Source organism: Oncorhynchus mykiss, chromosome 27 (assembly GCF_057628025.1).
Source record: "Oncorhynchus mykiss isolate SJ-2025 chromosome 27, ASM5762802v1, whole genome shotgun sequence".
NCBI classification, from domain to species: Eukaryota; Metazoa; Chordata; class Actinopteri; order Salmoniformes; family Salmonidae; genus Oncorhynchus; species Oncorhynchus mykiss.
The window spans coordinates 11,725,267-11,745,820 of NC_143048.1; the positions used below are offsets into that span (position 1 = coordinate 11,725,267).

Consider the following 20,554-nt stretch of genomic DNA (forward strand, 5'->3'; position numbering starts at 1 on the left):
TCCCTTGCCTTAGCAACAATGAAAAACACTTTAAAATGCCAAATAGTTACACATCATACTTTTTACATCATGTTTTTTAAATTGTATTAACTGTTTGTCAATTATACAACATAATGCAAGTATTTATATTGCAAGACTCTATGTTTATGCATTGTTTAAAGTACTTAGAACAATTGGCTTGTCCAAGACGCGATGAGTAGAGTTGTAGTGACATGTTTTTGGGATAGAGATAGCTATCTCTTATTTTGAATGGTAAAAAGTCAGCTAAAGTATTGAATATATTGTAAAGGCCACTAAAAAGAAAGAAAGCTATTAAAATAAATTCACTCATTATGAAGATACACAAGGAACCTTGAGTATTCCCTCCAGTGGCAAACGGAAGGGGGAGGGGTTTATATTAAAGAAAAATGATTAGCCAATCACACCCTTTTAGAATGTCATACTTTTGAAGACTCCAATGATCATTTGGTAATGCCTAAATACAAAGTGTCATTGGTGGTACTCAATTTAAATGAAGGGAAAATTATATTGTGAGTAAAAATATGAATCATATCACTTTAGTAAATTATTTTGTAAAGGTTAATTACTCATGAATGATGATTTTTTGTTTTGTTTGTTGCCTATATAGACATACACAAACGTAATTATTATTCATGAGCTGGCCATAAACAATAACTGGTAATGCTGCATAGTTTTAGAAAGGTCTGGAACTCACCTTTCTGGTAATAATAGTTATACATATCTGGGGTGTACTCACTTTTGAGGACACAAGCTCAAGCACAGAGTAGAAGTATTGTGAAAATATGAAAACCATATATGATTTTTTTTCCTATTCAACAGAAGTGGGTCAATAGAGCTTGATGACTGAAATGCTTTCTAAATATAGCTCCGCTGAGGGAGTGGAAAGGAGAGCAGACAGATGGGCTTTTTTGGTGCTATAAGGTACGGACCCTACGGCGTTAACAGAACACTTTGTACGCCAAAATGTCAGTCGGAACCGGTCCAGAACCATACGGGGGACTTAACATCTAAGAGTTAGATTTGAGCTGTGGTCTCCATTTAATAACATCCTCAATTTCCTAAACTGTGTCATTGGTCGTGTTACCGTCATCGGTGTTACTGCTGCCATATTAGATGCATTTAGAATGGGAAAATGTATCCAAATATATTGAAATAGAAATGAGGTTCATATTTTTCCAAAATGTCATGCCCAAATCCCACCTCAATTCACAAACGACCCCTATGTCAAAGTGTTTCCTGTCCAACCAGGTAAAACACTGACTTTGTCCTGGTCAAGTCATGGGATTGGGAAACACTCCTGGCCCTATTTGTAGTGTAAAGATGGAGTGTATCACAGGAGGTTGGTGGCACCTTAATTGGGGAGGATGGGCTTGTGGTAATGGCTGGAGCGGAATAGGGGAATGGTATCAAACACATCAAACACCTGGTTTCTTTTTGTTTGATGCCATTCCAGTCGCTCCGTTCCAGCATTATTATGAGCCGTCCTCCCCTCGGGGGAGGGGGTTGGTGTGTGTAGGTGTGTGTTTCTCACTCGTGGAGCTGGAGCTGGAGACACTAGAAGAGTCGCTGCCTGGGGAGGGGGTGTCTGTGTCAGTCCTGGGGCTGCTGTCCTTCTGTCCGTCCACCTCCCCCTCCACCCGATCCGGCCCCGTCACAGACCCCTCCTCACACCCGTTCAGGTTCCCAAAGGTGATCCGGGCATTCAGGATGTGATAGATGGGAATTTCTGAGAAGACGAAGAGAAGTGAGAGAGATGTTTAGGATTTACGATTATCACTGGATTCATAATTAATGTGCAATAGGTGTAAATATTCCAAACGTTAAAAGTTGGGCAAATCCCAATGAATCATATTTGAGGCAGCATCTGAATGAAATGAAGGAGTAGCCAGAATGCCACCCCTGACATAAGGACAGGAGGGTCAGCTTCAGTGGTGGAAAAAGTACCCAATTGTCATACTTGAGTGAAAGTAAAGATTCCTCAATAGAAAATGACTCAAGTAAAAGTTAAAAAAGTCATCCAGTAAAACACTACTTGAGTAAAAGTAAATATACTTAAGTATCAAAAGTAAATGTAATTCCTCAAATATACGTAAGTATCAAAAGTAAAAGTATAAATCATTTCAAATTCCTTATATTAAGGAAACCAGACAGTGCAATTTTCTAGTTTTGTTAATTTATTGATACCCAGGGGCACACTTCAACACTCAGGCATCATTTACAAATGAAACACTTGTGTTTAGTGAGTCCGCCAGATCAGTGACAGTAGAGATGACCAGGGATGTTCTCCTGATAAATGTGTGAATTGGACCCTTTTCCTGTCCATTCAAAATGTAACGAGTACTTTTGGGTGTCAGGGAAAATGTATGGAGTAAACAGTACATTATTTTCTTTAGGAATGTAGTAGAAAAGTAAAAGTTGTCAAAAATATAAATAGTCAAGTAAAGTACAGATACCCCTAAAAAAAACGACTTAAGTATTAGTATTTTCAAGTATTTTTACTTTAGCCCTTTAAACCACTGGTATACTTTTGATAACCTCTCGCTTTCTCTCCACTCTCCCGATATGCCAGGTCTCTAGGATGCAGAGCAAACTATCTGGTTACGAGAGTGTCCTCTACTCCCTCACCGATCTTGACAGGGAAGCCGGGGGGCAGTCGCAGGGTAATGAAGTCCCTGAGCTTGGCAAAGAGGGCGTTGGAGATGGCCATGAGGTCAATGATGGGCGCCACCTGCTCCGCTAAGGACAGAGGATGGGACTCACACAGCCACAGCTTAGCCTTGAACCTGAGGAAACCGGGAAACAGGTGCATATGCATATTATACAATGCACCTGACTCATGTTCAGAAAGGGTCAACGTTGCAGAATGTTTGGAAACGTAAAATGAAGAGTAGTCCCTCCCTGTTTAATTTCTGTTCTGTTAAGTGCCTAATGAACACCACCGTGTTATACACAAGTACTACAAACAGTACAATGCAGTAACGTGTCGCGCAGAAAGCATCTTTGTTGGTCACGCAGACATATTGAAAAACTGTGAGAGACTGGAACTCTTCTTCTATCTCATCCTAGAACATTTATCAAATCCTGAGATCATTTTTTTTTTGCCTTGTAATTTGTTGCACTGCAAAAGATGGGCTTCACCATTGGCTCGGCAATCAACTGTTCTCTAAAGCACTGTGTGTGCGGGGTTTCTGTTCAGGCCATTCCATGTTGACTTTCAACCGATGAGATAATGTACTAGTAGCCTAGTGATCGGGCTGGGACACCATCTCACTGTTGTCTTGTCACAATAACCAGCAGAATTCTAAACGGCTATTGATGTGACATCCAGGTTCGTGGTCAATTACCGGATCACACATCATACGTAGATTGGATAGAAGGAAAACATGTACAGGCATGGGCCAGAGCCAAAACACTTGACAGGGCCAGAGACATACTGTAGACGGCATCCAAAATGGCACCCTATTCCCTACATAATGCACTACATTGGGCCCTGGTCAAAAGTAATGCACTATAGAGGGAATAGGGTGCCATATGGGATGCATACATATTGTATGGTTCTGGACAGGGCTATTATAGCCAAGGGCCCCAGGCATAGAGGTTGTTATAAGGGCTGTGATGGCTGTCGCTGTCACCTCTGAGTCTTGGTGGTGAGTTGACAGGGGTGGCCAATATCCCGGGTGCCCAGGGGCAGGTTGGGATTGAAGTACTCCTCGGCTGTCAGGGCTGTGGGGTTGGTCACGGCAGGACTTGACATCTGAGTCACTAGGGCCTGTTGAGAGAAGGGGAGGGAGGGGGATGGGGAGAGAGGAGAGGAGAGGAGAGGAGATGAGAGGAGAGATAAAAGGAGGGAGGGTGAAGAAAGAGAGCGAAAGAGAGAGGGAGAAGGAAGGAGGGTTAAAAGAGAGAAAGAAAGAGAGAGTGAGAGGATGAGAGAGGGGGATAAAGATTGTCAGCGGGTTTGCCGGCAGACGCCAATTAAAATGGTCATCAATATTTGAGAGAGAAGAGAAGCCCAGGGACCTCTTTACTCATATCAATATTGACAGCTATTTTGGCTTATGATTCACTGTAGCAATAAGGTCAAATCCATATGCAATGATGAGGATTAGGATTGATGATTGTGATGAGGAGGATAATGATGACTGTGACCACTAACCCCATTGTTGGGCCCCACGTGTTGCTCGGCGATCCCTAGGAAGTTCTGCAGGGGCGTCTTACCGCCTGAGGAAAAGGTCACATCAGTGGAACATACATGAGAGGAACTGAGAGCAAGTCAATGACCATAGAAATAGGGTTAGTAGGAATTTTGGAACGTTGACCTGGTAGTGGAAGCGGGAATGTCTGTTCTACTAATACTATTTCTATGTCTGCAACACTAACCTAAGAATTCTCGACTGGTGTCTCTCATCAATTTTGGAGGGATGGAGATGGGATAAGGGACTGGGGGAGTTGGGTTCTTGGAGGCAGGGCTTTGAGAGGGACGGGGCCGGTGATCAGAACAAAGCACTTTGCTGGGAAGCCCAGGGAGGGAAAAACAAGGACAATAGTCTTCTCTGACCAAGGAAATGACTGTGGAAAATGCTTTAGGGCCACTTATTGGAGCTTCAGTGCAATTATCCACATCAGAGCCTCTCAACAGGGGTGTGTCTATTAGTGCAAACCATAGCTAAATATTTTGCAACCCAAACAAGCGTTTCTTATTGGACAAGTTCAGGTTAGTCCTTCTCCGTTTCAGCCCGTTTTCTTCCTAGTGAGTGAATACACTCCAGTTTGTTTAGGGCTGTATCCTGACCTGAGATCAGCGCGCTCAACTCAAATCTTCGCACAATCCTCTCATTGAAGTCAATGAATGACTTACACCAAAGTCTGTGCTGCACACGCTTATCTCAGCTCCGAATTTAGCCCTTTTACTGCATCTAAGCCAAGACGTGGAAGATTACCAGAAATGACGCAAGGGGATTTTTAAACAAATAGGTAGAACTTCCGCAAAGAGAGACACCTTTGGGCTTCGCCTTGAGTGGCTCACTGAGATGGTCCGTTCGGGTTCTAGTGATCAGTTCCACATTGGAGGCGCCGTACACCTAACAGAGAAGACAAGGACAAGTAGAGTGTCATGGTTATGAGACTCTGGATAAATAGCGCACTATATAGGGAAGAAGGTACCAATTGGGACACACATTCGGTGACTGATTTAGGTTAGTGATGTAGTAGGGAGGTGGGCTCACTGCTGAGTCTATGTATATTGATAGTGCTTTACTCTAGAACCAGCGCTCAGGAAACAAATTATATTATATACTGTACGTCTTGAACTTTCAAGTGTTTTATTTCATTCGGGCAAAACCAAATTGAAAGCCAGGGATGGAAGGATTAATGACTCCATGTCTGTACCTTAGCCTCGTACCCGTTCACCATCTCTGTCTTCTCACTGCGCCAGCCAAGGATGCCAGTCTTATTCCTGCCAGACAGACAGAGATAGCCAGACACAAAACAACAGGTCAGACTTCGAGGTGGTCTTCTCCCTCCCTTCAATTCATATTCAGAAATGGATTATTGGCATGTCGAGCGTACCGCTGAAGCTGCCAAAACGACAGAGGTGACACTCAGCAAGCAATAAATTATGATTACACATTCTCATCTCCCCCTCTCTCACTTTTTTATACAATCTGACCTGCATGAGAGATGTGTCTGGTCTTGCACTTAGTGACCTCCTACCTCTCCTCCTACCCCTTCCTTCCTCTTCTCCTCTCCTCGTTCCCTTATCCCTCACTCACTACCATTGTTCTACTCCCTTTCTTTTCCATACCCATCTCTGACCCTGCCCAATGCTAACCCTCTTTCTCTTGTTCCCTCCGTCTCTCACCTCTCAAAGGTGATGTTTTTGGTGTCTAGCTGGGTGGTGACCACGGGGGCGGAGAGGCGGGCTGCCACCTGCTCCTCGCTGGGCAGTAGTGCACCCAGGAGGCCCAGGCCGGTAGTGCCCCGCTGAGGCGAGGGAGACGTCAGAGAAGACACACACAGGGTCTCACAGAACACCAGCTGTCTGTCGTGGTCCACCTCCATCACCACTGCACTGGAGTCTGACGGATAGACAGAGAGGAGTACTTAGAATGAGAGTGAGAGAGCGAGGGGGTTAGAGAGAAAGATGGGTTAGATAGAGAGGGAGAGAGAGAGGTTGGGTTAGAGACACTGATAAACGGGACAGAAATGGATTTAGACAGAGATAGAAAGACGGGTTAGAGAGAGGGAGAGGAGGAAGATGTGAGAGAGATAGACTGAAAGATGGATGGATTAGAAAGACAGGTTAGAAAGAGACGGGGAGGGAGAGAAAGACAGGTTAGAAAGAGACATACAGGTTAGAAAGAGACAGAAAGGGAGAGAAAGACAGGTTAGAAAGAGACGGGAAGGGAGAGAAAGACAGGTTAGAAAGAGACAGACAGGTTAGAAAGAGACGGGAAGGGAGAGAAAGACAGGTTAGAAAGAGACGGGAAGGGAGAGTAAGACAGGTTAGAAAGAGACAGACAGGGAGAGAAAGACAGGTTAGAAAGAGACAGACAGGGAGAGAAAGACAGGTTAGAAAGAGACAGACAGGGAGAGAAAGACAGGTTAGAAAGAGACAGACAGAGAGTAAGACAGGTTAGAAAGAGACAGACAGAGTGTAAGACAGGTTAGAAAGAGAGACAGGGAGAGTAAGACAGGATAGAAAGAAAGACAGAGTGTAAGACAGGTTAGAAAGAGACAGACAGAGTGTAAGAGCGACATAGACAGAAAGGAGGAGGTACAGTTAAACTAAAGAGAGCCCTAGAGGTAGAGAAGAGTAGGTTCAGACTAACATATGGAGGAGAAGAGTCGAGAGAGACTGAAAAGAAAGGTCATATAGACCGAAATGGAGTGCAACAGAAAGACGGAGGAGGACCATTTAAAAAGATGGAGGAGTCACTAAGACAGTGAGAGGAAGTTCTATCAAAACAAGATATGGAGAGATCTGTCAGACTGTGACTAACTTAATGACAGTGAGAGGGGGAAAGAAGGAAGGAAGTCCTGTGACAATAGAAAAGAGGACTCGACCACACATACACACAGACTATCGCACACATAAACATACACACTGGCCCCTGAACCCTGACCTTGACCCCGGAAGATGAAGCTTCGGTTTCCTCTCTGCCAGGTCATCTGATCAAAGCCCATGAGAGTGGTGTCTACACGCAGACACTGGCCACTCTTCCACACGCGGTACGTGTCACTGGGACAGATACGAGACACCAGCGGCACTAAGAAAGAGAGAGAGACAACCATAGAAATATAATTCCTAGAATGGCCATTCTAGTCAATGGCCCTGTGATGGGTGGACTGGTGGCCATTTTGAGTGTACATTTTTTGGGGGTCTAAACCATTCTAGGGATTCTATTTCTCTGGAGACAATGCAGACCCACAGAGAAAGGAAGTCTGTCACCATATACAGTCAAGCAGGAAGCCATAATCCATACAGGTAAACATCTGAGAGACCGAAAACATTACTTATTATGACTTACCCCAGCTAGTAAACTCCCATTTCATCTCCACGTAAAAGTCCTGAGCCTTGAGCAAAAGAGAGAGAGAGAGAGAGAAATATAGACCCACAAATTCCAATTGGCTAAACTTAAACTCTTTAAATCCTTCTCAGCTCTGGCATCTACCCCAATATTTGGAACCAAGGACTGACAACCCCAATCCACAAAAGTGAAGCCAAATTTGACCCTAATAACAACCTTGGGAAATGCGTCAACAGCAACCTTGGGACAATCCTCTGTGTTATCATTTACAGCTGACTTGTACATTTCCTCAGTGAAAACAATTTCAAATTGGCTTTTTACCAAATTACCTTACGACAGACCACGCATTCACCCTGCACAAACTAATTGACAAAAACAAAACAAAGGCAAAGTCTTCTCGTGCTTTGTTGACTTCAAAAAAGCTTTTGACTCAATTTGGCATGAGGGTCTGCTATACAAATGGATGGAAAGTGGTGTTGGAGAAAAACATACGACATTATAAAATCCATACAGATGTGGAGGAGGCGGGATTAATAAAGCTAGTGGGGGGAGTGCAGCGTTCTGGACTTGGGAGGGAGAGAAAAAGAGAGAGGGGTGAGGAAAGGAGTCCACATCAATCATAAACTGTATCCGTGCACATTGGATATCTGTATCCGTGCACATTGGATATCTGTATCCGTGCACATTGGATATCTGTATCTGTACACATTGGATATCTGTATCTGTACACATTGGATATCTGTATCCGTGCACATTGGATATCTGTATCCGTGCACATTGGATATCTGTATCCGTGCACATTGGATATCTGTATCTGTACACATTGGATATCTGTATCTGTACACATTGGATATCTGTATCCGTGCACATTGGATATCTGTATCCGTGCACATTGGATATCTGTATCTGTACACATTGGATATCTGTATCTGTACACATTGGATATCTGTATCTGTACACATTGGATGCAGTAATCACAATATAGTGGAAAAATCCAGGAAAGCCAAAGTTCCAAAAGCTGGGCCTAAAATAGTATATATTTTGCTGTGACTTATGTGGATGATGTATAAAAAAAAATAGTTGTTGGTCTGACGTGATTAATAAGGAGCATCCAGACGCTGCACTTGATGAATTTATTAAATTGCTTCTTCCAATTACTGATTAACATGCACCTGTTAACACTTCTAACAGTTAGTTTCTTAAGGCTCCATGGATTGATGAGGAATTGAAAACCTGTATGGTTGAAAGAAATGGGGCAAAAGGAGTGGCTGATAAGTCTGGCTGCACTTCTGACTGTCTGACTTGCTGCAAATTGAGAAATTATGTAACTAAACTCAACAAAAAGAAAAAAAGAAACTTTATTATGAAGCCAAAATCGATGAACTTTGGAGTACATTAAATATTACTTTAAAATGAAATTATGGGCAGAAAGACAAATTCAAATTCAATCTTTCATAGAATCATATGGCTTATTCATCAGAAAACCATTTGATGTTACCAATTATTTTAATGATTACTTAATTGGCAAAGTGGGAAAACTTAGACAGGAAATGCCAACAACGAAGAGTGAACCATCGTATTCATAAATTAAAAAAAACGAAAAAGTTAGTGTGGGAAAGGGAGATATATTTTTTACAAACCTGGCATTGACAACTTAGATGGGAAGATACTGAAGATGGTAGCTGACTCAACGGCCATTCCTATCTATCATATCTTTAATCTGAGTCTAGAGGAGAAGGTGTTTGTCCTGAGACCTTGAGGGAAGCCAAAGTCGTACATAAAGTAGACTTTACGGGTTCTATCAGCTTGCTGCCAGCTCTTAGCAAACTGTTGGGAAAAAATTATGTTTGACCAAATACAATGCTATTTCTCTGTAAACAAATTGACAACAGACGTTCTGTATGCTTATAGAGAAGGGCACTCAATATGTACTGCAATGACACAAATGACTGATGATTGATTGAAAGAAATTGATCCGAAGATTGTGGGAGCTGTACCGATTTCAGTGCAGCCTTTGATATTATTGACCATAACCTGATGTTGAGAAAACACACAGTACCAGTCAAAAGATTGGACACGCCTACTCATTCAAGGGTTTTTCTTTATTTGTTTACTATTTTCTACATTGTAGAATAATAGTGAAGACATCAAAACTATTAAATAACACATATCATGTAGTAACCAAAAAAGAGTTACACAAATCAACATACATTTTATATTTGAGTGCCACCCTTTGCCTTGATGACAGCTTTGCACACTCTTGGAATTCACTCAACCAGCTTCAAGAGGTAGTCACCTGGAATGCATTTAAAATAACAGGTGTGTCTTGTTAAAAGTTAATTTGTGGAATTTATTTCCTTCTTAAGGCATTTGAGCCAATCAGTTGTGTTGTGACAAGGTTTTATTTATTTATTTAAACCTTTATTTAACCAGGTAGGCTAGTTGAGAACAAGTTCTCTTTTGCAACTGCGACCTGGCCAAGATAAAGCAAGGCAGTTCGACACAAGCAACAACACATACAGGTCGCAGTGGTGGGTGGTATATGGGGCTTTGGTGACAAAACGGATGGCTCTGTGATAGACTGCATCCAATTTGTTGAGTAGAGTGTTGGAGGCTATTTTGTAAATGACATCGCCAAAGTCGAGGATCGGTAGGATGGTCAGTTTTACGAGGATATGTTTGGCAGCATGAGTGAAGGATGCTTTGTTGTGAGATAGGAAGACGATTCTAGATTTAACTTTGGATTGGTGATGTTTAATGTGAGTCTGGAAGGAGAGTTTACAGTCTAACCAGACACCTAGGTATTTGTAGTTGTCCACATATTCTAAGTCAGAAACTTCCAAAATAGTGATGCTGGACGGGCGGGCAGGTGCTGGCAGCGATTGGTTGAAGAGCATATATTTAGTTTTACTTGAATTTAAGAGCAGTTGGAGGCCACGGAAGGAGAGTTGTATAGCATTAAAGCTCATCTGGAGGTCAGTTAACACAGTGTCCAACGAAGGGCCAGAGGTATACAGAATGGTGTTGTCTGCGTAGAGCTGAATCAAATAATCACCAGCAGCGAGAGCAACATCATTGATGTATACAGAGAAGAGAGTCGGCCCGAGAATTGAACCCTGTGGCACCCCCATAGAGACTGCCAGAGGTACGGACAACAGGCCCTCCGATTTGACATAGTGAATTCTATCGGAGAAGTAGTTGGTGAACCAAGTGAGGCAATCATTTGAGAAACCAAGGCTGTTGAGTCTGCCAATAAGAATGTTGTGATTGACAGAGTCGAAAGCCTTAGCCAGGTCGATGAATACGGCTGCACAGTAATGTCTCTTATCGATGGTGGTTATGATATCGTTTAGGACCTTGAGCGTGACCAGCTCTGAAACCAGATTGCATAGCGGAGAAGGTACGGTGAGATTCGAAATGGTCGGTAATCTGTATGTTAACTTGGCTTTCAAAGACCTTAGAAAGGCAGGATAGAATAGATATAGGTCTGTAGCAGTTTGGGTCTAGAGTGTCTCCCCCTTTGAAGAGGAGGATGACCGCGGCAGCTTTCCAATCTATGGGAATCTCAGACGATACGAAAGAGAGGTTGAACAGGCTAGTAATAGGGGTTGCAATAATTTCGGCAGATAATTTTAGAAAGAGTTGGTCCAGATTGTCTAACCCTTCTGATTTGAATGGGTCCAGATTTTGCAGCTCTTTCAGAACATCAGCTATCTGGATTTGGGTGAAGGAGAAGTGGGGGAGGTTTGGGCGAGTTGCTGTGGGGAGCGCAGGGCTGTTGACCGGGGTAGGGGTAGCCTGGTGGAAAGCATGGCCAGCCGTAGAAAAATGCTTATTGAAATTATTGATTTATTGGTGGTGACAGTGTTTCCTAGCCTCAGTGCAGTGGGCAGCCCCCGAGGAGGTGTTCTTATTCTCCATGGACTTTACAGTGTCCCAGAACTTTTTTGAGTTTGTACTACAGGATGCAAATTTCTGTTTGAAAAAGCTAGCCTTAGCTTTCCTAACTGCTGTGTAAAAAGGGGTGACGAGGTAGTTAGGAGGAGACAAGGCACAGCTGGGGGAAAGAGGGGGAGAAAAGGTAACCTAACAACGACCAGCAGAGGGAGACAGGGTGAAGGGAAAGGACAGAAACAAGACACAACATGACAGTACATGACAGTACCCCCCCACTCACCGAGCGCCTCCTGGCGCACTCGAGGAGGAAACCTGGCGGCAACGGAGGAAATCATCGATCAGCGCACGGTCCAGCACGTCCCGAGAGGGAACCCAACTCCTCTCCTCAGGACCGTACCCCTCCCAATCTACTAGGTACTGATGACCACGGGCCCGAGGACGCATGTCCAAAATCCTACGGACCCTGTAGATGGGTGCGCCCTCGACAAGGATGGGGGGGGGGGGGGGGAAGACGAGCGGGGGCGCGAAGAACGGGCTTGACACAGGAGACATGGAAGACCGGGTGGACGCGACGAAGATATCGCGGAAGAAGAAGTCGAACTGCGAAAGGGTTAATGATCCGAGAAATACGGAACGGACCAATGAACCGCGGGGTCAACTTGCGAGAAGTGGTCTTAAGGGGAAGGTTCTGAGTGGAGAGCCAAACTCTCTGACCGCGACAATATCTAGGACTCTTAGTTCTACGCTTATTAGCAGCCCTCACAGTCTGCGCCCTATAACGGCAAAGTGCAGACCTGACCCTCTTCCAGGTGCGCTCGCAACGTTGGACAAAAGCCTGAGCGGAGGGGACGCTGGACTCGGCGAACTGAGATGAGAACAGCGGAGGCTGGTACCCGAGGCTACTCTGAAAAGGAGATAGCCCGGTCGCAGACGAAGGAAGCGAGTTGTGGGCGTATTCTGCCCAGGGGAGCTGTTCTGACCAAGACGCAGGGTTGCGAAAAGAAAGACTGCGTAAGATGCGACCAATAGTCTGATTGGCCCGTTCTGCTTGACCGTTAGACTGGGGGTGAAAGCCGGAAGAGAGACTGACGGAAGCCCCAATCAAACGGCAAAACTCCCTCCAAAATTGAGACGTGAATTGCGGACCTCTGTCCGAAACGACATCTGACGGAAGGCCATGAATTCTGAAAACATTCTCGATGATGATTTGTGCCGTCTCTTTAGCAGAAGGAAGCTTAGCAAGGGGAATAAAATGAGCCGCCTTAGAGAACCTGTCGACAACCGTAAGAATAACAGTCTTCCCCGCTGACGAAGGCAGTCCGGTGACAAAATCTAAGGCGATGTGAGACCACGGTCGAGAGGGAATGGGAAGCGGCCTGAGACGGCCGGCAGGAGGAGAGTTACCGGACTTAGTCTGCGCGCAGACCGAACAAGCAGCCACGAAGCGACGCGTGTCATGCTCCCGGGTGGGCCACCAAAAGCGCTGGCGAATGGAAGCAAGCGTACCCCGAACGCCAGGGTGGCCGGCTAACTTGGCAGAGTGAGCCCACTGAAGAATGGCCAGACGAGTAGGAACGGGAACGAAAAGAAGGTTCCTGGGACAAGCGCGCGGCGACGGAGTTTGAGTGAGTGCTTGCTTTACCTGCCTCTCAATTCCCCAGACAGTCAACCCGACAACACGCCCCTCAGGGAGAATCCCCTCGGGTTCAGTGGAGGCTACTGAAGAACTGAAGAGACGAGATAAAGCATCAGGCTTGGTGTTCTTAGAGCCCGGACGATAAGAAATCACGAACTCGAAACGAGCGAAAAACAGCGCCCAGCGCGCCTGACGCGCATTAAGTCGTTTGGCAGAACGGATGTACTCAAGGTTCCTATGGTCAGTCCAAACGACAAAAGGAACGGTCGCCCCCTCCAACCACTGTCGCCATTCGCCTAGGGCTAAGCGGATGGCGAGCAGTTCGCGGTTTCCCACATCATAGTTACGTTCCGACGGCGACAGGCGATGAGAAAAATACGCGCAAGGGTGGACCTTGTCGTCAGAGAAGGAGCGCTGAGAAAGAATGGCTCCCACGCCCACCTCTGACGCGTCAACCTCGACAATGAACTGTCTAGAGACGTCAGGTGTAACAAGGATAGGTGCGGATGTAAAACGATTCTTGAGGAGATCAAAAGCTCCCTGGGCGGAAACGGACCACTTAAAGCACGTCTTGACAGAAGTAAGGGCTGTGAGAGGGGCTGCCACCTGACTGAAATTACGGATGAAACGACGATAGAAGTTCGCGAAGCCGAGAAAGCGCTGCAACTCGACGCGTGACTTAGGGACGGGCCAATCAATGACAGCTTGGACCTTAGCGGGATCCATCTTAATGCCTTCAGCGGAAATAACAGAACCGAGAAATGTGACGGAGGAGGCATGAAAAGAGCACTTCTCAGCCTTCACAAAAAGACAATTCTCTAAAAGGCGCTGGAGGACACGTCGAACGTGCTGAACATGAATCTGGAGTGACGGTGAAAAAATCAGGATATCGTCAAGGTAAACGAAAACAAAGATGTTCAGCATGTCTCTCAGGACATCATTGACTAATGCCTGAAAGACAGCTGGAGCGTTAGCGAGGCCGAAAGGAAGAACCCGGTATTCAAAGTGCCCTAACGGAGTGTTAAACGCCGTCTTCCACTCGTCCCCCTCCCTGATGCGCACGAGATGGTAAGCGTTACGAAGGTCCAACTTAGTGAAAAACCTGGCTCCCTGCAGGATCTCGAAGGCTGAAGACATAAGAGGAAGCGGATAACGATTCTTCACTGTTATGTCATTCAGCCCTCGATAATCTATGCAGGGACCCGTCCTTCTTCTTAACAAAAAAAACCCCCGCTCCGGCGGGAGAGGAGGAGGGGACTATGGTACCGGCGGCAAGAGCTACAGACAAATAATCTTCGAGAGCCTTACGTTCGGGAGCCGACAGAGAGTATAGTCTACCCCGAGGGGGAGTGGTTCCCGGAAGGAGATCAATACTACAATCATACGACCGGTGTGGAGGAAGAGAGGTGGCCCTGGATCGACTGAACACCGTGCGCAGATCGTGATATTCCTCCGGCACCCCTGTCAAATCACCAGGCTCCTCCTGTGAAGAAGAGACAGAGGAAACAGGAGGGATAGCAGACATTAAACATTTCACATGACAAGAGACGTTCCGGGAGAGGATAGAATTACTAGACCAATTAATGGAAGGATTATGACAAACTAGCCAGGGATGGCCCAAAACAACAGGTGTAAAAGGTGAACGAAAAATTAAAAAAGAAATGGTTTCGCTATGATTACCAGAAACAGTGAGGGTTAAAGGTAGCGTCTCACGCTGAATCCTGGGGAGAGGACTTCCATCCAGGGCGAACAAGGCCGTGGACTCCCTTAACTGTCTGAGAGGAATGTCATGTTCCCGAGCCCAGGTCTCGTCCATAAAACAGCCCTCCGCCCCAGAGTCTATTAAGGCACTGCAGGAAGCTGACGAACCGGTCCAGCGTAGATGGACCGACAAGGTAGTGCAGGATCTTGAAGGAGAGACAGGAGTAGTAGCGCTCACCAGTAGCCCTCCGCTTACTGATGAGCTCTGGCTTTTACTGGACATGAAGTGACAAAATGACCAGCAGAACCGCAATAGAGACAGAGGCGGTTGGTGATTCTCCGTTCCCTCTCCTTAGTCGAGATGCGGATACCTCCCAGCTGCATAGGCTCAGCACCCGAGCCGGCAGAGGAAGATGGTAGTGATGCGGAGAGGGGGGCAACGGAGAACGCGAGCTCCTTTCCACGAGCTCGGTGACGAAGATCAACCCGTCGCTCAATGCGAATAGCGAGTTCAATCAAGGAATCCACGCTGGAAGGAACCTCCCGGGAGAGAATCTCATCCTTTACCTCTGCGCGGAGACCCTCCAGAAAACGAGCGAGCAAAGCCGGCTCGTTCCAGCCACTGGAGGCAGCAAGAGTGCGAAACTCAATAGAGTAGTCTGTTATGGATCGATTACCCTGACATAGGGAAGACAGGGCCCTGGAAGCCTCCTCCCCAAAAACAGATCGATCAAAAACCCGTATCATCTCCTCCTTAAAGTCCTGATACTGGTTAGTACACTCAGCCCTTGCCTCCCAGATTGCCGTGCCCCACTCACGAGCCCGTCCAGTAAGGAGAGATATGACGTAGGCGACACGAGCAGTGCTCCTGGAGTAAGTGTTGGGCTGGAGAGAAAACACAATATCACACTGGGTGAGGAACGAGCGGCATTCAGTGGGCTCCCCAGAGTAACACGGCGGGTTATTGATTCTGGGCTCCGGAGATTCGAAAGCCCTGGAAGTGGCCGGTGGATCGAGGCGGAGATGGTGAACCTGTTCTGTGAGGTTGGAGACTTGGGTGGCCAGGGTCTCAACGGCATGTCGAGCAGCAGACAATTCCTGCTTGTGTCTGCCTAGCATCGCTCCCTGGATCTCGACGGCTGAGTGGAGAGGATCCGAAGTCGCTGGGTCCATTCTTGGTCGGATTCTTCTGTTACGGTGCGTGAATGAGGACCCAAAAGCGAATTAACGTAAACAGAGCTTCTTTAATAACAAAACAAAACGTAGGCTCAGATGGACCGGCAGGTTCCGACAGGACAGGACAAGGTTGCAGCAAACACGACGATAGTCTGGTTCAGGCATGAACAACACAAACAAGAATCCGACAAAGACAGGAGCAGAAACAGAGAGAGATATAGAGGACTAATCAGAGGGAAAAAGGGAACAGGTGGGAAAAGGGGTGACGAGGTAGTTAGGAGGAGACAAGGCACAGCTGGGGGAAAGAGGGGGAGAAAAGGTAACCTAACAACGACCAGCAGAGGGAGACAGGGTGAAGGGAAAGGACAGAAACAAGACACAACATGACAGTACATGACATGCTGTGTATATTGGTTCCTAACTTCCCTAAACAGTTGCATATCACGGGGGCTATTCGATGCTAATGCAGAACACCACAGGATGTTTTTGTGCCGGTCAAGGGCAGACAGGTCTGGAGTGAACCAGGGGCTATATCTATTCCTAGTTCTACATTTTTTTTAATGGGGCATGCTTATTTAAGATGGTGAGGAAGGCACTTTTAAAGAATAGACAGGCATCATCTATTGACGGGATGAGGTCAATGTCATTCCAGGATACCCCGGCCAGGTCAATTATAAAGGCCTGTTCGCAGAAGTGTTTTAGGGAGCGTTTGACAGTGATGAGGGGTGGTCGTTTGACCGCAGACCCATTACGGATGCAGGTAATGAGGCAGTGATCGCCGAGATCTTGTTTGAAAACAGCAGAGGTGTATTTGTAGGGTGAGTTAGTTTGGATGATATCTATGAGGGTGCCTGTGTTTACAGATTTGGGTTGTACCTGGTAGGTACATTGATAATTTGTGTGAGATTGAGGGCATCAAGCTTAGATTGTAGGATGGCCGGGGTTTTAAGCATGTCCCAGTTTAGGTCACCTAGCAGCACAAGGTCAGAAGATAGATGGGGGGCAATCAATTCACATATGGTGTCCAGGGCACAGCTGGTGGCAGAGGGTGGTCTATAGCAAGCGGAAACGGTGAGAGACTTGTTTCTGGAAAGGTGAATTTTTAGAAGTAGAAGCTTGAATTGTTTTGGTACAGACCTGGATAGTAAGATAGAACTCTGCAGGCTAACACCGCCCCCTTTGGCAGTTCTATCTTGGCGGAAAATGTTATAGTTAGGGATGGAAATGTCAGGGTTTTTGGTGGTTTTCCTAAGCCAGGATTCAGACACGGCTAAGACATCCATCCGGGTTGCTAAAGCAGTGAATAAAGCAAACTTAGGGAGTAGGCTTCTAATGTTAACATGCATGAAACCAAAGCTTTTACGGTTACAGAAGTCAACAAATGAGAGCAACTGGGGAGTAGGAGTGGAGCTAGGCACTGCAGGTCCTGGATTAACCTCTACATCACCAGAGGAACAGAGGAGAAGTAGGATAAGGGTACGGCTAAAGGCTATAAGAACTGTCCATTTAGCACGTCCGGAACAGAGAGTAAAGGAAGCAGGTTTCTGGGCACGATGGCATAGATTCAATGCATAATGTACAGACAAAGGTATGGTAGGAAGAGAGTACATTGGAGGTAAACCTAGGCATTGAGTGATGAAGAGAGAGATATAGTCACTAGCGACGTTTAAACCAGGTGATGTCATCGCAAATGTGTGAGGTGGAACAACATGGTTGATTAAGGCATATTGAGCAGGGCTATAGGCACTACAGTGAAATAAGACAGTAATCACTAACCAGGATAGTAATGGACAAGGCATATTGATATTAGGGAGAGGCATGCGTAACCAAGTTATCGTATGGGTCCAGTGAGTGGTTGGACATGGCGATTCAGACAGTTAGCAGGCCGGGGCTAGCAATCTAGCAAAAGGGCCTTTGGGGGAAAAGTCTGTTTTTGCCTCCTCGTGCGGTGACGTTGATAGACCAGTCCTGGAATAGGGTTCCAAGTAGCAGAGGGGTCCAAGTCAAATTGGCAAAATGGGTATAGTGGTCCAAGAAACTGGCCGGTGGATCAATATGCTATAGATAGCTAGCAGGCCACGGTTAGCAGATTGGACCTTCAGGGGACATTGCGCCTGAGGGGCCTGTTGGGATCCTCGGGCAGATTATGTCGGTATTCCTGTCATGAAGGATCGGCGGGGTTCCGTGCCCCGTACGGGCAGTAGAAGGGATCCAGATATTGTAGCCGAGGAGTGGGCTTCAGGAGTAGCCCAGGAGCCCTAGCTAGTTGGTGCTTACTACGGGATGTAAACGTTAGCCAGGAGTAGTCAACCCGGGTTGCGGTTAGCTAACTGCCATGATCCAGATGAAAGGGTTCAGAGTTTGCGGTAGGAATCTGGGGATATGGAGAGAAAAATAGGTCCGGCATGCTCTGGTTTGAAATGAGTTGTACGAACTGGCGAGAGGTTTCCGAGCTAAAGGTTAGCTGACTGATAGTTGGTAGCTAGTTAGCTAGCTAGCTTCAGATGAGGTATTCCAGTTGCAGGAGAGTATTTTGAAGTTGAGGTTTAGGAAAAATATTAAAAGTAATGTGAAGAAAAATATATAGACATGGGACGAGACAAGACAAAGACGTCTGACTGCTACGCCATCTTGGATAGGAGGGTATACAGAAGATGGTCTTTTACCAAATAGGGCTAAGTCCATATTATGGCAAGAACAGCTCAGATAAACAAAGAGAAATTACAGTCCATGATTACTTTAAGACACGAAGGTCAGTCAATTTGGAAAATTTCAATAACTTTGAAAGATTCTTCAAGTGCAGTTGCAAAAACCATCAAGCACTATGATGAAACTGGCTCTCATGAGGACCGCCACCAGAAAGGAAGACCCAGAGTTACCTCTGCTGCAGAGGATAAGTTCATTAGAGTTACCAGCATCAGAAATTGCAGCCCAAATAAATGGTTCACAGAGTTCAAGTAACAGACACATCTCAACATCAACTGTTCAGAGGAAACTGTGTGAATCAGGCCTTCATGGTCAAATTTCTGCAAAGAAACCACTTCTAAAGGACACCAATAAGAAGAAGAGACTTGCCTAGGCCAAGAAAGACGAGCAATGGACATTAGACCGATGGAAATCTGTGCTTTGGTCTGATGAGATCATATTTGAGATTTTTGGTTCCAACCGCCGTGTCTTTGTGAGACGCAGAGTAGGTGAATGGATGATCTCCACATGTGTGGTTCCCACCGTGAAGCATGGAGGAGGCGGTGGGATAGTGTGGGGGTGCTTTGCTGGTGACACTGTCTGTGATTTAGTTAGAGTTCAAGGCACACTTAACCAGCATGGCTACCACAGCATTCTGCAGCAATATGCCAAGTAATCTAGTTTGTGCTAAGTGGGACTATTATTTTTCAACAGGACAATGACCCAACACACCGCCAGGCTGTGTAAGGGCTATTTGACTAAGAAGGAGAGTGATGGAGTGCTGCATCAGATGACCTGGCCTTCACAATCACCCAACCTCAACCCAATTGAGATGGTTTGGGATGAGTTGGACCACAGAGTGAAGGGAAAGCAGCCAACAAGTGTTCAGCATATGTGGGAATTCCTTCAAGTCTGCTGGAAAAAATATTCCAGATGAAGCTGGTTGTGAGAATGTCAAGAGTGTGCAAAGCTGTCATCAAGGCAAAGGGTGGTTACGTTGAATAAACAGGCTCAAAATGGCAAGAAACAAAGACTTTCTTCTGAAACTCGTCAGTCTATTCTTGTTCTGAGAGATGAAGGCTATTACATGCGAGACATTGCCAAGAAACTGAAGATCTCGTACAACGCTGTGCACTACTCCCTTCACAGAACAGCGCAAACTGATTCTAACCAGAACAGAAAGATGAGTGGGAGACCCCAGTGCACAACTGAGCAAGAGGACTCCTGTCTCAGCCTCCAGTATTTATGCTGGAGTAGTTTATGTGTCGGGGGCTAGGGTCAGTTTGTTATTTCTGGAGTATTTCTCCTGTCTTATCTGGTGTCCTGTGTGAATTTAAGTATGCTCTCTAATTCTTTCTTTCTTTCTCTCGGAGGACCTGAGCCCTAGGACCATGCCTCAGGACTACCTGGCCTGATGACTCCTTGCTGTCCCCAGTCCACCTGGCCATGCTGCTGCTCCAGTTTCAACTGTTCTGCCTGCGGCTATGGAACCCTGACCTGTTCACCGGACGTGCTACCTGTCCCAGACCTGCTGTTTTCAACTCTCTAGAGACAGCAGGACCGGTAGAGGTACTCTGAATGATCGGCTATGAAAAACCAACTGACATTTACTCCTGAGGTGCTGGCCTGTTGCACCCTCGACAACCACTGCGATTATTATTATTTGACCCTGCTGGTCATCTATGAACATTTGTACATCTTGGCCATGTTCTGTTATAATCTCCACCCGGCACAGCCAGAAGAGGACTGGCCACCCCTCATAGCCTGGTTCCTCTCTAGGTTTCTTCCTAGGTTCTGGCCTTTCCAGGGAGTCTTTCCTAGCCACTGTGCTTCTACACCTTACATTGCTTGCTGTTTGGGGTTTTAGGCTGGGTTTCTGTACAGCACTTTGAGATATCAGCTGATGTAA

At 46.1% G+C, this 20,554-nt stretch overlaps 1 protein-coding gene across 1 annotated transcript in view; it reads right to left on the reverse strand.

Moving 5' to 3' along the window:
• The window catches only part of ankrd13b (ankyrin repeat domain 13B), a 42,593-nt gene that overhangs the window by 5,427 nt on the left and 16,612 nt on the right, over positions 1-20,554 (reverse strand). The window contains exons 4-12 of the mRNA XM_021587586.3: positions 7,551-7,596; positions 7,146-7,289; positions 5,882-6,098; positions 5,410-5,476; positions 5,021-5,102; positions 4,178-4,242; positions 3,654-3,790; positions 2,647-2,804; positions 1,553-1,747 (exon numbers count right to left, since the gene is read on the reverse strand). Of these exons, the coding sequence (XP_021443261.2) occupies positions 1,553-1,747; positions 2,647-2,804; positions 3,654-3,790; positions 4,178-4,242; positions 5,021-5,102; positions 5,410-5,476; positions 5,882-6,098; positions 7,146-7,289; positions 7,551-7,596 (1,111 nt within the window). The remainder of the gene's footprint in view (positions 1-1,552; positions 1,748-2,646; positions 2,805-3,653; positions 3,791-4,177; positions 4,243-5,020; positions 5,103-5,409; positions 5,477-5,881; positions 6,099-7,145; positions 7,290-7,550; positions 7,597-20,554) is intronic.